Genomic DNA, 15,561 nt, shown 5'->3' with positions numbered 1-15,561 from the left:
AACGTCCGTCATTTTATACACTGTGTGCATTGGATTTCATTGCATTGCAGTCATCAATTAGATTGCAGCAATAACAGACGCCTTTTTAAACAACAAAAGTGAACGCCTTTTCCCTTTTTTTGACATTGTGTGAACATAGCCTTATACTGGATTGCTAACACTGATTGACCTACTGCCTAAAACTGTATCTTGCTGACAAACTTACTATAGGAAGATATCCCTCTCTATTATGATTAAGTTTTCTTTCATTGGATTTAACGATATTAAAGGCTGGAAAGCTCCTATAGCAAAAATCTATTTTAAAATAGTGTTTTACTGACTTTCAGTATTTAGCAGATATTTTTCTTGTTAGATTGACTGCAAACGCCAATTTGTGGCTCTGTATTTTTTAGCATGTAGCACAATTTGCTGTCTTAATGGCAGAATTAACTTTTTTTTTTATTATCACATCTGATTTTGCTGTTTGTTAATTGAGAACAGCAGGAAAAGTGCAACATTACCATCTGTACAACAAATGTGTTCACCTCAATGCATTTTAAAAGTGTATTTTCCTGCCAGGACACAAGGGGAGAATTGGCACATTTGGAGGTACAGGTTCACCAGTAAGTGACCTCTTAACTGCATGCTTGGCATTATGGGCAGCCAGAAGGAGATGTTCTGCAGAGTTGGACTCAGATGAATGGGGACCCAGGCTGGAATGATGAAGGTTATGATGGAAATGGGACCGAATAACATTAGTCTGTGGAGGTGCCAGTGGAACTTGAGGTGCACCAACTTGTGTTACCTTGCCAGGCTGGAAAAGAAAACTTGTTAGTTCTGCCAAGTTTCAAGTCCCATTTATAAGTATAAATCCAAAAAAGCACATAATAAATAATCTGACCAGAAGAAGTAAAGTTTACTTAGCTGTGTAAGTTGCCGGGGGGGCGCGGACTCATAGTCCGTGCGGTTCATCATTTTTTAAACTGAAAGATACGCCAAAAACCTACTCCCCCTTTCAGGTGGCGTAGGTTTTCGGCTGTACGCACCGACGCGCACGGGATTTATGTAGAGGCGGTCCGCCTCTACATAAATCTCCGTAGCGCCGGAGATGCGGGGACATTTATAAGTCCGGCGTAAAAATAAATGTCCCCCTAAGCGTATGGATCAAAAATGTGTATGCTCTGCCACGTATCTTTTTATTCTTCTCAGACTTCTGAATATGGCTGAGCACTGTACTTGACTATATTAGAAACCCACATACAGAGCAATTGGAGTGGTGACCGTACATGTGTTTCACTGCTCCATTGACTTGTGGTACAAGGGACCTCTGTTCTCATGATCACTGGGGGGTCCCAACAGTCAGACCCCAACTGATCAGCTAGTTATCACCTTTACTGTGGATAGGTGACAACTTTTAATTTTTTTTATGACCCCTTTAAGAGGTGGTGCATGGTGTTATGTGTCAATGTACTTAATTTCGTGACCACAAGCTTTGTGCTTAAAGGGGTTTTGTGTGTGTGGAGCTGGGTTAAGTTGTACAATGCAGGTAATAACCCATGCTAAGCCAATGAGTCAATTTCATATGTTCATGTATGGATTGCTGATTTCTGCTAGCCTAGGGTGATTACGATTGCTCTTTAGGGTACGTTCACACCTACAGGATCCGCAGCAGATTTGATGGTGCAGATTTGATGCTGTGTTCAGTTATTTAAATGAAATCTGCTGCGGATCTGCAGCAGAAAATCAGCTGCGGATCAGGTAAGTGTGAACGTACCCTTAATCTCCTTCTAATGCCAACAATTCATCCCTTTGGTTACCTGCCATAAACTTCCTTAGTAAACAGATTAAAAGGGTTGTGCAGATAAAGCAATTCCCTCACTGGAACTTACTGCATGTTTTTCTATTTTCACAACATTGGCAACATTGTGCAGCTACTGGACATTGTGTGCAGGTACTGTTTGTTTTGTCTGGAGAAGGTGATGGGGAATGGGATATACACCCATCCATCTAGAAATGTACACTGTACTTCTGTGATGTGGAAAGACAGGACGTTAGTGCTAGGTTTCTGCTCAGGTAACACAAAAGGAATGAAGTTTTGGACATGGAATGAGACTAAAGAGCAATCTGAAAGAAATCAACATTTCATATATGAACATTTCAAATTGACTCATTGGCATAGTGTTGGTTGTCAGTGCCTGTAAAGTAAGAGGCAATGCATACATTGTGGTAAGCCATTAAATGTACAGTATGTAAAGGAGAAGAGACTTTTGTCTATTGCGCAAATATGGGGGATGAAGGGGAAACTTCAGTCGGATGTCTCATTCATGTGGCCTAGGGGATCTTGGCCTGCCTTGTCTACTCTCAGCATGTAAAGCACTGGTGAGGATCAGCACCACCACAAGTCAACAGTGTTCTTCAAATGAGTTTAATCACTTGTGCGACAAAGGCTGTAGTGAACAGCCAAAATATTGCTCCAGTGATTCAGCTCCTTTGAAGAACATTTCTGACTTGTGATGATGTCACCAATCCACACATATGCTTTTCTGTCTATTGCCAGGCTTCCTGCTCTTCTACAGTACTAAGCCGAGATGCACTCACTGTATGCATCTCTGCTGACTTCACGTTCACTGGGCTGGGTGTGAGATGTACACTTGCTGTAGTGAGCAACAATGCCTCACTGTACACATTGCTACTCACTTTACATCTGCATGACATAATCAGGGGCAGCACAATACATGCCTGGCAATACTATCAGACAATCTGACTACATAAATTTTATACCCAGATAGAAAGATAATGATAGAAACATAGATAGATAGATAGATAGATAGATAGATAGATAGACATAGAGATTGATTACATTTAAATAGGTTAGATTTAAAAATAATTACCTGAGGTTCATAAACTGTACATTGCACTGCAACATCTTCATCTACTGCTCCCTGATTTTTCACAACTGATCCAGAGCAAGCTCCAAAGTGCTATATAGACAAGACAAAGACATGTTGCATGAATATATATATCTCCCTGTGTGTGTATAACACTTTGCAATCAGAGAAACTGGTTTATGTAGTGGCATTTGTACCATACCTTTCATTTTTCAATTTAGACACTAGCAGCTGAACCGACAAAAAGTGATGTGATGACATAAAAGTTTCAGCCCCCCTTTTCCTTATTAAAGTGTTGTCAAAGGGGTTGTCTAGTATGATACCCATTCTGTATCATCGAAAAACTTTGCACTGGACAACTCCTTTAGAGTGTTCCTGTCATTTGAATTAACTTAGACATCTTACACAGACATGTCAAAAGTCAAAGTGGAAGTCCCAAGAAAAACTGCTGGCAGGGGGATGTGTAAAATAGTAAACAAGTATACTCATCCGTCCCCTTGCCTCTGTTGCGCCACTCTCGGTCTCATTCACTACTGCCGGTTGTCATCTACAGCTGCAAACCATTGGCATTGGCTGTATCCCAGTTTTCCAGGCGTTCCTTAGGAGGTATCCACCCGCTGCACGGAGTGAACAGACAGCGGGAATCCGGCGCCGATCGTTCTGGTTCTCACAAACCAGAAATCCGAAACGTCCGCTCATCTCTAGTTACTATCTTCCAGCTGCAAGGTCATGGCTAGGCTGAGCGGTTGCCACCCCAGTCACTGATTGGCTGAGCAGGCAATCGCTTCAGGTCACCAGCGTCTGTGAATGGGACCCCGGAGCAGTGCTACGTTAACATTGTTTATTATTTTCCTGCACCACCCTGTCTGTCTGCATTTTTTCACTTTTGTGGAACTTCCCCTTTAACTCCTTAACAAACATGGGCTTACATTTACACCCTCAGTGCCTGTTTTTAGGGTAAGAGGACGTATATGTACGCCAACCTGGGGTTAACTCCTATGAAGTGCAGAGCTGATGTGGTTTGTAAATCTACAAAATTTAAAACCTGCCTGGGATAAACATATCTATCCTAAGAGAAAAGAAGGGAAATACTAAAAGGGCCGACTAGATGGACCAAGTGGTCTTTTTCTGCCGGCAATCTTCTACCATATGTTTCTATGTTTCTTCTAAAGTACATTTGTTCCCGAGAAAAACAAGTCCTTGCATGGCCCTGTAGAAGCACTATAGCTCTTAGAAGACGAGGAGGAAAAACCAAAAATGCAAAAATGAAAATAGGCTTAGTCATTGAGGTCATTTTACATCATTGGGGTTAACATCAGTAAGGGAGTCAGTGCCCCTCTAATCATAAGTTGTATTCTCCATCTTGAAGCCAATGTAGATTTTAGTTACAACACATGCTAACTCTGTAGCATATATCTTAGTAAATACAGTATTTGGTGATGCTATCTCATGCTTAATCACACCCACTTGCTTTAATGTGGCGTGGTCAGCCTTAAATGTCACAAAGTCTCAAATTTTCATGCAAGCTAAGGGGCTTCCACAAAAATACATGCTAATAGCTGGGGGGTATATAAAGGGGTTGTCAATTATTCTAAATATTGGAGTAAGACCAATTTCTAACAACCAAAACCAAACCCCACTTTTTTTTTTTACTAGACTGAATTTCAATCACTGTAGTTTGCTATAATAATGACCTCATATAGACCATATTATGTCCGTATGAAATTGGACTTTAACACACCTTATTCATAAACTATGAAAATTAAATGAAAATTATAAGTATGAGGAAGTAGTAAAATAGACGGTAAGATTTTTGTAAAGCTCAGTATTCCTATAAAACAAATACTTACAGCGCCATCACCATTTTCCTCCACACATGCAAAAAGTCCAGAACTGGCATCATTCTTAGTACAGTTACTTGCTGCAACAACAAACTCAACATGTACGGAATTGCTTATCCCAGACTGCAAATAAAAATATGAAAATTGGATTAGTGATTCTTTTTGTAAATAGCTATTATGTTTAGCAAGGGTGGAAACCAAAATATAGGCTCTGAGGCAGCGGAGGTGGAGCTAGCCGCACAGACAGAACATCGGGGGACATTTCTGAAAAGTACGTCAGGAGCGTACGCCAGGGAGAAAGTGCAGATTCACCCCTACGGTCGGGGAAGTGTACGGTCAGGGAAGTGTGCCTCAGTTATCATGATTTATGCCTTCTCACATGGGTAACTTATGATCCAAATCTACATCTGCTGGAAGCAGGGGTACATTTGGTATGACGGGCACAGGATCGGGCACCCAGCTGACCGCATTTATTAATAGGTTTGCGCCTCTTAGTGAATCCGTCCGGGAAAAAGGGAACGGGTACCTATGAGTATGACTGTCTTCATAAATCCCCCCATCATGTTTGTGGATTTGGTTAGGAGAAGAAAGGGGGCAGTTTGCTCAGCTTGCTAATATTTGACTTAAAAGTTACTTATTGCATTCATTTCTATAATAATGTAATGGGCATGTAAACAATATCAGATTATGATGTGAAAGTCCTTAGCAGTTATGTCAATGTATGTGTGCCTCAACAACTGTTAGTCTCTAGCAGTAGGCATAACGCATGGGTAGTCACATGCTGTAACTGAGTTTGCATCATGCCCACTGCTGTAGAGTAGCATTCAGCTTGATGCATAGGAGGTCACATGATTACTACATGATGTGACCTCCTCTGTATAAGTCTACTACTATAAACTAACAGCCGGCTTGCTGCACAGGTGGTCATGTAGGGCATCACCAGCATTGTTATTATGTGTCTCGTGCCCATTGATGTCCCATTTGATGTCTGTGGCTGCTGCTTTTTCTGTATTGTGTCTGCATTATGGGGATCTGCAGTCCCATCCTGTATCTACAAACTGCTGCTATTTTCCGGGTTTATGCAGTTACTATACATTATACTCCACATGCTGATTGCTATACTGTACAGTTACATATTCAGCTGTTTCTAAATGTTTGTTTCATTTGTTTTACATGTTATTCAGAATAAAAAATCATTATTTTGGGGTGTGGATCCAATTGTCTGCATTTCAATTATTTCTTATGGGAAAATTTGCTTTGGTTTAAGAGTGGATTTGGATTACAAGCACGGTCCTGGAGCAAATTATGTTCATAACCCAAGGCACCACTGTATATGTATATTTTGCTATATTAGGTGAAAAAGCTGTAACGTAGAATATTATAGGTTATGTTTTACTGTTCAATCTTAGTGGTGCTAGTTGTAATCCATTGATCTAATTCATGTCTGTATCATGCATAGAATATATGAATAAAAGTTTTTCCCGTTCTACCTGTATTCTTCCCCGGCCAATCTCATGGAGTAAGTAAAATGCTGTGCTGTTCCCACCATTGAATTTGTCAAGGGACACATCAACTGCATGCACAACCTGGGTATCATTCAGAGGTGCCAGCGGTGAACACTGAGGGCAGACTCTACGTATGTTTTCTGCAGAATCTAAGGAAAAAGATTTTAATTTGCATCATAAAATAATATCAAACCAAACACTTTGGGCTCATTTATTTGAAACTTTTCAATTTGTTTGACTTTCGATCGTTTGATTTATCTGTGAGAAATATACTGTGTGGTTAGTTAGTACTATCACTCTCCAATACATGTAGCGAGGGCCACTGGCGTAGCGACCGTGGTCACAGCGGTCGATGCTGCGACCCGGCCAGCCAGCAAGGAAGGCCCGCACCCCCCCTCCTTGCCTCAGCACTGAGGCTACCTATACGCTGTGCCCGCCTGCTGCCGCCCCATTGATCGATCACTCTTGTGACTGCAAGCAGTGTTTTGCTTGTGGTCACAAAAGTGAGTGTTGGACGGGCCCCGGCTGATGCTAGCTCCCTGGGGTGTCCCTGGGATTCCCCGGCAGCACACGCACCAGGGAGCTCAGTGTACGCCGGGGCTGTTACTTCCGGGTCAGGGAGCAACGCGCTCTCTCACCCGAAAGTAACAGCCCAGGGACACACAGCTCAGTGGTGCGTGGAGGGAGCCAGAATCAGCCGGGGGCCGTCCAACACTGCAGAAGAAATGAGAAGGGAGCTGCGACGGGGGAGCAAGGTTTTAGGTGAGTTGTTTTTCTTTTTTTTTCTTTTTTTTAATTATCTGCTTGACAAGATAAGGGGGCCATTTACAAGGGGAAGGGGCAACACAGTGGGGGCCATTTACAAGGGGGGGCAACACAGTGGGGGCATCTACAAGGGGGGGCAACATAAGTGAGGCATCTATATGGGGGAACAGATAAGGGAGGCATGTATAAGGGGCAACAAAAAAGGGGGCATCTATATGGGGAACAGATAAGGGAGGCATGTATAAGGGGGCATCTATATGGGGGGACAGATAAGGGAGGCATGTATAAGGGGGCATCTATATGGGGGACAGATAAGAGAGGCATGTATAAGGGGGCAACATAAGGGGGGCATCTATATGGGGGAACAGATAAGGGAGGCATTTATAAGGGGGTATCTATAGGCGGAGGCATCTATAAGGGGAAATAAAGGGGGACAACACAGAGGGGCATCTTTAAGGGGTCATCTACAAGGGGGCCATCTATAAGGGGTACATTCCAGGGGGGCCATCTATTGGGGGGCAACATAAGGGGAACAACACAGGGGGCCATCTATAGGAGGGGCAACACAAGGAAGGCATCTATAAGGGGTAAAAAACAGGGGGCCATCTATAGGGGGCAACATAAGGGGGCCATGTATAATGATAGGCAACATAAGAGGGCCATCTATAATGGGAGGCAACATTATAAAGGGGCCATCTATAAGGGGAGGCAAAATAAGGGGGCCATCTATAAAAGGAACAACACAGGGGGGCATCTATAATGGGAGGCAACATAGGGGGGCCATCTATAAGGGGGACAACACAGAGATGGGTAGTCTGCAAGGGACACTACACAGAGGGGGGCATCTATAAGGGGGCCATCTGAAAGGGGGACTACACAGAGGGGGCCGTATACTATAGGGGATCATCTATAAGGGGGACATAGAAGGGGCCATCTATAAGGGGGACTACACTGAGAGGGGCTCTCAAGGAGATGCACATGGGGCCATCTATATAGAAGACTGAGCAAGTGGCTATCTCTACATAGAGGGGGGCATATACTATAAGGGGGATCACATGGAGTCAGCCTACCCACTAAATAAGGGTTTAAAAGGGCCAATACAGATGTGCAGTGTTTAGAGAGATGAGGATGGTGTCAGAGTGAGGAGCCTAATATGTCTGTCTGGCAGATTCTGTGGATTTGTGGCTCTGAGAAGTTCTCATAATGGCCCAGGGCAGATGGAGAAGAAACTGGAAACAACTCTTATCAGAGAAGACGTCCCCTTGAGTCACCTGATATAACTGCACTGTCATGTATATGGTTTACAGAACCTGTGTAGAGCTTGGTACCTCTATATGGCTATGTTCATTCCTGGCTTTGGCTTCAAAAATCTGTCAGATAAATCTCTCTGTGTAAAGGCACCCTTAGTGTATGAAATGTAGAACTGTGATAAGCCTGCTTATTTTTAAAATGATATTGTCACCCCAGTTTTCCTGTATGCTTTTATCATTGTTGGACAGTGTCACTAAGGCGGGGCTTAGCGTCCATTGAAGGGGGGCTCGATGGACGCCTAAGCCCCTCCTTAATGACAACGACTGACAATAAAAAAGCATGCAGCAAAACTGGTATAGAAGCTATACAGATTTGAAAATTACTTTTATTTAAAAATCTCAAGTTTAACTTTACTACAGATTACTTTAACTGGATTAAAGACAATAAAGCAGTTTACCTAGCTCAGATTTGCACCTGCTGCTTATTGGTGTAAAGTTGCCATTGAGCTTCTGAAGTTTGATATCACAGTCGCCTTCCACTGCCTGCAATTAAAAGTGAATAAAATACATTGGTAAATAACACTATGATAGCATGTGTCTGCAATACACAGAAATAATACAAAGATCCTTGTAGGTTATTACAAGACTATAAAAGCAGCTATACTAGAACTATTTCTATAGTAGAAGATTGCTGTATATGCGGAGAGCTTTACTTCTAACCCATCACTGCTGGGATGTACACTTTTTCACGATCTGTCATTTTTTGTTCCATGCAAATACTACAAGGTTTAGTAAGTTTATGTAGTTAGTCCAAGCATACCTGCTCAATAATGGGCCTGACATCACAAAGGTTTACAGGGACTGGACTAATAGATGGACATTTTGTCTCCAAGAGATCTAACTCCAAATAAAATATTTCTCCAGATGCCTTAAAAACAAAAGCAAAGACAATTTAGTAACATGGTATGTATTATGTTGAGAAGGCAACATGTTTCATATAATTGGTTTAGTTCACTTGATTGAGTTATACTGAAAATTCTTATGATCCTAAGCTAACTTTGGAAATGTGGCTATGGATCGCCTGCCAACTGTGCCAGCTATTGATTCATATCTAAAATCCTTTCTTCTTCTCCAGGAAGGGTCATACAAACCTGTTAGCAAATACTCAATATTATTTTCCAATATGGTCCTCCCAAATCCTTTGTATGTCCTGCATCTGGTGCTGACTAATTCTACTGTCCTCAGTACAACATGACTATTTAAAATGTAAGCCTCTTACTACTTAATCTCCCCTGAACATGTATGTAAATGTTTTAGATTTAAGTGCATTAAATTGAGTATTCTCAGAAGAGCTTTAGGCTTACCGTTGGGACCACAGCGACATTCTCAACCCGGTTTAAGGTAAACTTATATCCAGTGGGGTGATGGACATTAATGTATTGCAGGGCTACTTCAGCTGCTTCATGGGCTTCTGCATCATCACAGTTTACAACACGACCAGTAGGTCTGTGAGGGAAAGAGGCCACAGACCAACAAAGGAGTAATGGAGCCAAGACTATCAGCAGCTTCATGATGATACAGTGTGCCTGTTTGTGAGATGGGAATAGTGCTATACATGGCAACTTCCTTATATAAAGCAGCTAAATCATAGTCTTGCCAGGGAAAATATTTGCTCTGGCATTTCAGTGCTCAGCACATGAAGCAAGAATAAACATTTGAGAAATCAATTTGTCTAGCTAGTCTTCCGAAATATAACCTAAACATCTATATATACATATATAGATATGTAAAGTGCTACCTGGTCTCCTCTATATTGTCCTCTAGCGTAAGAAGTAACCATGCCTGTGGCCATTTCCAACTATATCCACCCAATATAAGCTTTTTGGCTAGGAACCATACATTATACCAATGGTAAACTGATGTGTCTGGATTATACAGTATAGGTACCTTACTGCCAAGTACACTTTAAGGGAAGATGCTGCACTCCAAACTTTTAAGGCCACATCTCGAAAGTAGGAATAGATAGACCAGAACCAACGGAGTAAGTAAAACCACATTTTTTATTTGTACTCTTTCCAGAACACGGATTGATGCTTCATCCACTGAGCCCTTATAATTAAATACAGTGCACTGACAGAGTGAGAAGCCATCAGCTCTCTGCCCTGCAATCCACTTTTTTGGCAACAGGCAGCATAATACCTCCGACCACAAGAGGCCACTCTCTCCCCCAGCTCCCCAACGCACAGGTGACATCACTTTTGTGCTTGCAGAGCTTGGAGGAAAGAGACATTGAAGTACTTCCCAGGAGCCAGATGAGTATGTGTGTTTATTTAGTTATTTTTTTTTTACAAGGGGGGGGGCCACAGTTGATTACCTGCAGCAGGGATTGCCTACAGGGGGATTTACTACTGGGGGATAACCTACATCGGGGAATTACCTACAGGGGAAAGTGCTTAGTACGGGGGGTTACCTATTTATAAAGGATTACCTACAGAGGAGGAAGATTACTACAAATGCATTTCCTACAAGTGGATTGCTTATAGGGGGACCACCTACAGGGGAATTACGTACAGGTAAGGGAATTACTGCAAGGGGGATTACCTTAAGAGGGATTGATTACAGAGGGGGATCACCTACAGGGGAAGGGGCTTACTACAGCAGTAATTTGCAAGTAGGGGTGGCACCTAATACTATATGGGGGAATAGAGGGGGCTTTTCTACTACAGTATATGGGGACAGAGAGGGACTCATATAGTGTTAGGCCCCTTCTGTGCCCCTACATAGTATTATGCCCCCTCTGTGCCCCTATATGATATAAGGACCCCCCTGTGCCCCGATTTAGTATTAGCACCCATCTATTCCTATGTATTGTGTTAGGTCCCCTCTCTGCCCCTATTAAATATCAGGCCCCCTCTTAACCTCATATAGTTTTAGCCTCTTCTGTGTCCCCATCTAGTGTTAGGTCCTCTCTATGCCTATGTCTCTCTGTGCCCTGATATAGTATAAGGGCACCTCTGTACCACCTCTGTGTGCCTATATAAAACTAGGATCCTTCTGTTCTCCATCTGAGCCCCTATATAGTATTAGGACCCTTCTATGCCCCAATATAGTATTAGGCCCCCTCTGTGCCCTTTTATAGTATTAGTACCCCTCTGTGCCGTAATGTAGTCTAAGGATCTTTATGTGACCCATTTACTATCAGTCAAAATAGCAAAAAAGAAGTATTGGTGACACTACAGTGAATTCTGCAGACATTGGAATAGTAGACCTTAAAGGAGACCTGTCAACCCCCGTGGCGGGGTGACAGGCTCCCGACCCCCCGTTACAGCCCCCTATACTCACCTGATCCCGCCTGGTCCTGCTTCCTGATCCGGTCGGGTCACGGAGATATGAGCCCCTGAAGTCCGGCGCGCGCACTCACAGGAGAGTCCGACGCTCATAGAGAATGAATAGGGAGTCCGATGCTCCGTCATTCTCTATGGGCATCGGACTCTCCTGTGAGCACGCGCGCCGTGCTTCGGGCGCTCATATCTCCGTGACCCGACCAGATCAGGAAGCGGGACCCAGCGGGATCAGGTGAGTATAGGGGGCTGTAACTTGGGGTCGGGAGCCTGTCACCCCGGCACGGGGGGTGACAGGTCCTCTTTAAAGACGCATACTGTCAATGAGACATTGGTGGTGCTCTATATCATAGTAATAGTCATCAGTAATTAATCCAAGAAAGATATGAAAGGATATGACACCACTTGATGTCTTCATGCAAAAATAGCTTTTATGAAAATCACAAACTAAACCCACACAAAATTTTCCTGGAAATTGTACTCGCATGAATTTTATGATGACAGGGATGTTTCCTTCTTTGTAAATGCCTTGTGGTATACATTATATCTTATTATTATTATTATCTTTTTCCTGTTCTTCTAGTAAGAACGTCATTCTATGACTGTTCTATTTGAGGAGGAGACGCTATTAAGATATAACACAGATGTGGCACCTGCCTTGTCCAGTAAGATGGTACATCACTTTAACTAAAAGATCAATAAAAATAGCATGTAACTTACTGCATATCCGCACTGCAATGTCTACAAAGGAACACTACTCTTTAGATAACATTTAGCAGACAACAGCCTGCAACCACTTAGCAATAATGGCATTTAGCAGTTCTTTCATTCTATCAACTATGATTCTGCATAATCTTTTGTTCAGGATTCATAACAGGTAGCTCTAAACCCCTAAACAGTGAGTGCATCCCACATTCATCCACTTGGCTGGAAGACCTGTAGACTTCCTGGAAGTGCCGCAGAGCAATATTCTGAATCTCATCAGGATCACGTGTTTGCCTCCCTTGTTCATCAGCTAGCAGAGTAATACATTTCTTAGGATCTTGGTTCTGAACGAGTCTGGCAAGGAACTTCCCCGCCTTTCCCCCCTCTAAAAAGCGGGTCTGACCTTGAAAAAAAATTTTTTTTTTTTTTTTTTTTTTTTTTTCCTTTTATAATACTCTATTTTTTCCAAAATAGCATAATACAGATATAAAAGACAATAGGGCAGCAATCCATAAACTTTTTGTGCCCCAAATCAACACGCACATAATCAGATTTAGGAATTTTAACATCTTAAAATACCATAATCGTGCCAATCTTTTACAACTTAAAACCTACATAACTCAATCTAGCCGTCCCACATAGTATAAATTACCCCTCCCAACCCATAGACCCATAACGGTGAAGGATCTTACACACTCACTAAATAGCTTTAGAGGTCATTCCACGCCGGGAACAGATGGGTTGCCCTTTGAAATCTATAGAGAGTTTCAGGATATTCTCCTCCCTAAGCTATTAGATGTCTTTAAGGAAAGTTGTAGGTTGGGACTTCTACCTCGGTCTATGCGGGAGGCTAGCATTGTGCTTATTGGAAAGAAAAATAAGGATCTGGCAAAAATAGACTCTTACCGTCCTATCTCGTTATTGAATACAGATTGTAAGATCCTTGCTAAAGTGCTTGCACAGAGATTAGCGGAAGTAGCTCCTGAGATGATAGGGGTAGAACAAACGGGGTTTGTCCCTGGTAGACTTTTGCAGGATAATATATCCAGAGTTTTGCGAATCTACAGTTAGATTTCGGTGTCCCCCGCTCCATCCTGTCGATAGATGCTACCAAAGCCTTCGACAGGGTGGAGTGGGGATTTCTCTGGAAAGTTTTGGAGAGATTCGGAGTTGGAGAAAATTTTATCTTCTGGGTTAAGCTGCTTTATTCTCTCCCTATGGTTAGAGTTATGATTAATAATAATCCCTCTGAATGGTTTTCTCCTTCACGTGGTACTAGACAGGGGTGTCCCCTCTCTCCTCTCCTCTTTGTTTTCTATATTGAACCCTTGGCCGTTCTTATAAAGTCTTCACAGCAAATATCGGGTTTTGGGTTGAGAGGTTAAGACGAGAAGATTTTATTATACGCTGACGATATTATATTATTTGTTAAGGGGGGTAGGGGGGATATTCAGAAAGCTATGGAGTTGGTAGATAGGTTTGGTGCTGTATCGGGCTTGGAAGTTAATTGGACTAAATCGGCTTTGCTCCCTCTCGAACCAGATGATTCATTGAGAGAATTGAGGGTGTCAGTGGTTCCTACTGGGGGGTCTATTGAATATCTGGGTGTCCAGATTTCGAGTAACGTTGGGGATTTTCTTGAACTGAATCTTTCCCCACTACGGAGGAAGATTCAGAATAAGCTGGATTTGTGGTCACATTTAGTAGTTTCTATGGCAGATAGATTAGCCTTAGTCAAAATGGTTATTTTGCCCCAGGTAATTTTTTTTCTATATTCCGCCCCTACTTGGATCCCAAAATCATGGTTTGAAAAGTTGTCTACGATGTTAAACTCCTTTATCTGAAAGGGTAAGGCCAGACTTAAGTATAAAAATTGGACTGGAAGGTTGGAGGAGGGTGGTCTTGGATTGCCGGATTTTTTTATTTATTATTTAGCAATTGGAGCACAGGATTTACACAGGGGGGGTTCTTTTTCAGTATTAAGTTTTATTATGGATAACTCAAAGTGGGGATTTGCAGATGCCCTGGTTGGGGCTGATGCTGCTTTTGGTGGCTGTAGTATTTTAACACAGGTTAAAAAATATTGTAATATTTGGAAACACTTGAGGAAAATTTGTAAGTGTACTTCTCATTTTGAATTTTCGTCACTTTGGGGGAATAAGGAACTTAATGAATTTTTTAAAATTCAAAATGCACGTTTTTGGGTAAATAGAGGGTTGAAACATATTAATCAGTTAATAGTGGATGGGAACATTATCTCTTTTGAGGATTGTAAAAAACACTATGTTGTCGGAATCGCACTATTTTTGGTATTTGCAACTGCTGAACGCTTTCAAATGTTCAGTTAAAGAGGGTAGTTTGCACATAGATTCGCATCCGTTTTTTGAATATTTAAGGTCACTTCCTAGGGGGAAGAAAGTATTGTCGGGTATTTATAGGTATCTGGTTCGGGAGAGGAGCAATCCATATCTGTCCAGGTTGAGGGAAAAGTGGGCACTTAGGATAGGAGATATAAGCGATTCTCAATGGGAGGTGATGAAGCAGAATTTTAAGACAAATTCTCTTAGTGCTTCTCATCGTTTGATATTGGCTAAGATCTTGTATAGGGTTTACCTCTCCCCGGAAAGGCTGCAGACCATGCACTGTAGGATAGATTCTAAATGTCCAAAATGTCAGCATGAGCATGCAGACTTTTTTCACTTGGTGTGGGACTGTCCGTTAGTTCAGGTCTTTTGGAGCGAGGTAATAGGTTTTATGAAAAATTCAATGGGCATGGTGTTTGAGGAGGACACGTTTTCATTACTGATGGGTGTCTTTCCCCTTGAGGTGGAAGATGGTAGATGTATTAATAAACTTACCGCTTTGGTGAAGGTGTTGATCTCCCGTCATTGGATGGGCTCTTCCTCTCCTGCTCTTGGGGAGTGGGAGTGATTAGTGGAAAGAGTGTATAACTATGAAAAATCTCTGGCTAAAAAACAATCATGTAAATCTCTGATTCGGTTTTGTAGGATATGGGTGAAATGGGAAAATAGAAGGACCAATTGAAGAGCTGTACTTAGGAGGGAGAAGAAAAGAGAGAGCAATATTCTCCTTCTTTCTCTTTGATGCTGGCTTTCTTTACTTTACTACATCCTCCGCAGGTGGGTGGGTGGGTGGTTGGGAGGGGTAATTTATACTATGTGGGACGGCTAGATTGAGTTATGTAGGTTTTAAGTTGTAAAAGATTAGCACGATTATGGTATTTTAAGATGTTAAAATTCCTAAATCTGATTATGTGCATGTTGATT

General features: G+C 42.2%; 1 protein-coding gene across 1 annotated transcript; it reads right to left on the bottom strand.

The window, feature by feature from the left end:
- Positions 1–529: 529 nt before the first annotated feature.
- Positions 530–9,819, bottom strand: LOC138795687 (alpha-2-HS-glycoprotein-like). Its single transcript, XM_069975100.1, has 7 exons — positions 9,593–9,819; positions 9,049–9,156; positions 8,687–8,771; positions 6,199–6,362; positions 4,718–4,831; positions 2,871–2,960; positions 530–793 (listed from the first exon to the last, which is right to left on the bottom strand). The coding sequence occupies exons 1-7, from the start codon at positions 9,797–9,799 to the stop codon at positions 536–538; spliced, it is 1,026 nt and encodes a 341-aa protein (XP_069831201.1). The 5' UTR covers positions 9,800–9,819; the 3' UTR covers positions 530–535.
- Positions 9,820–15,561: the final 5,742 nt, after the last annotated feature.

This window comes from Dendropsophus ebraccatus, chromosome 6 (assembly GCF_027789765.1).
Source record: "Dendropsophus ebraccatus isolate aDenEbr1 chromosome 6, aDenEbr1.pat, whole genome shotgun sequence".
Taxonomy (NCBI): Eukaryota; Metazoa; Chordata; class Amphibia; order Anura; family Hylidae; genus Dendropsophus; species Dendropsophus ebraccatus.
Note: the sequence above shows the minus strand (reverse complement) of the source record. Positions and strands in the feature narration are given on the sequence as shown.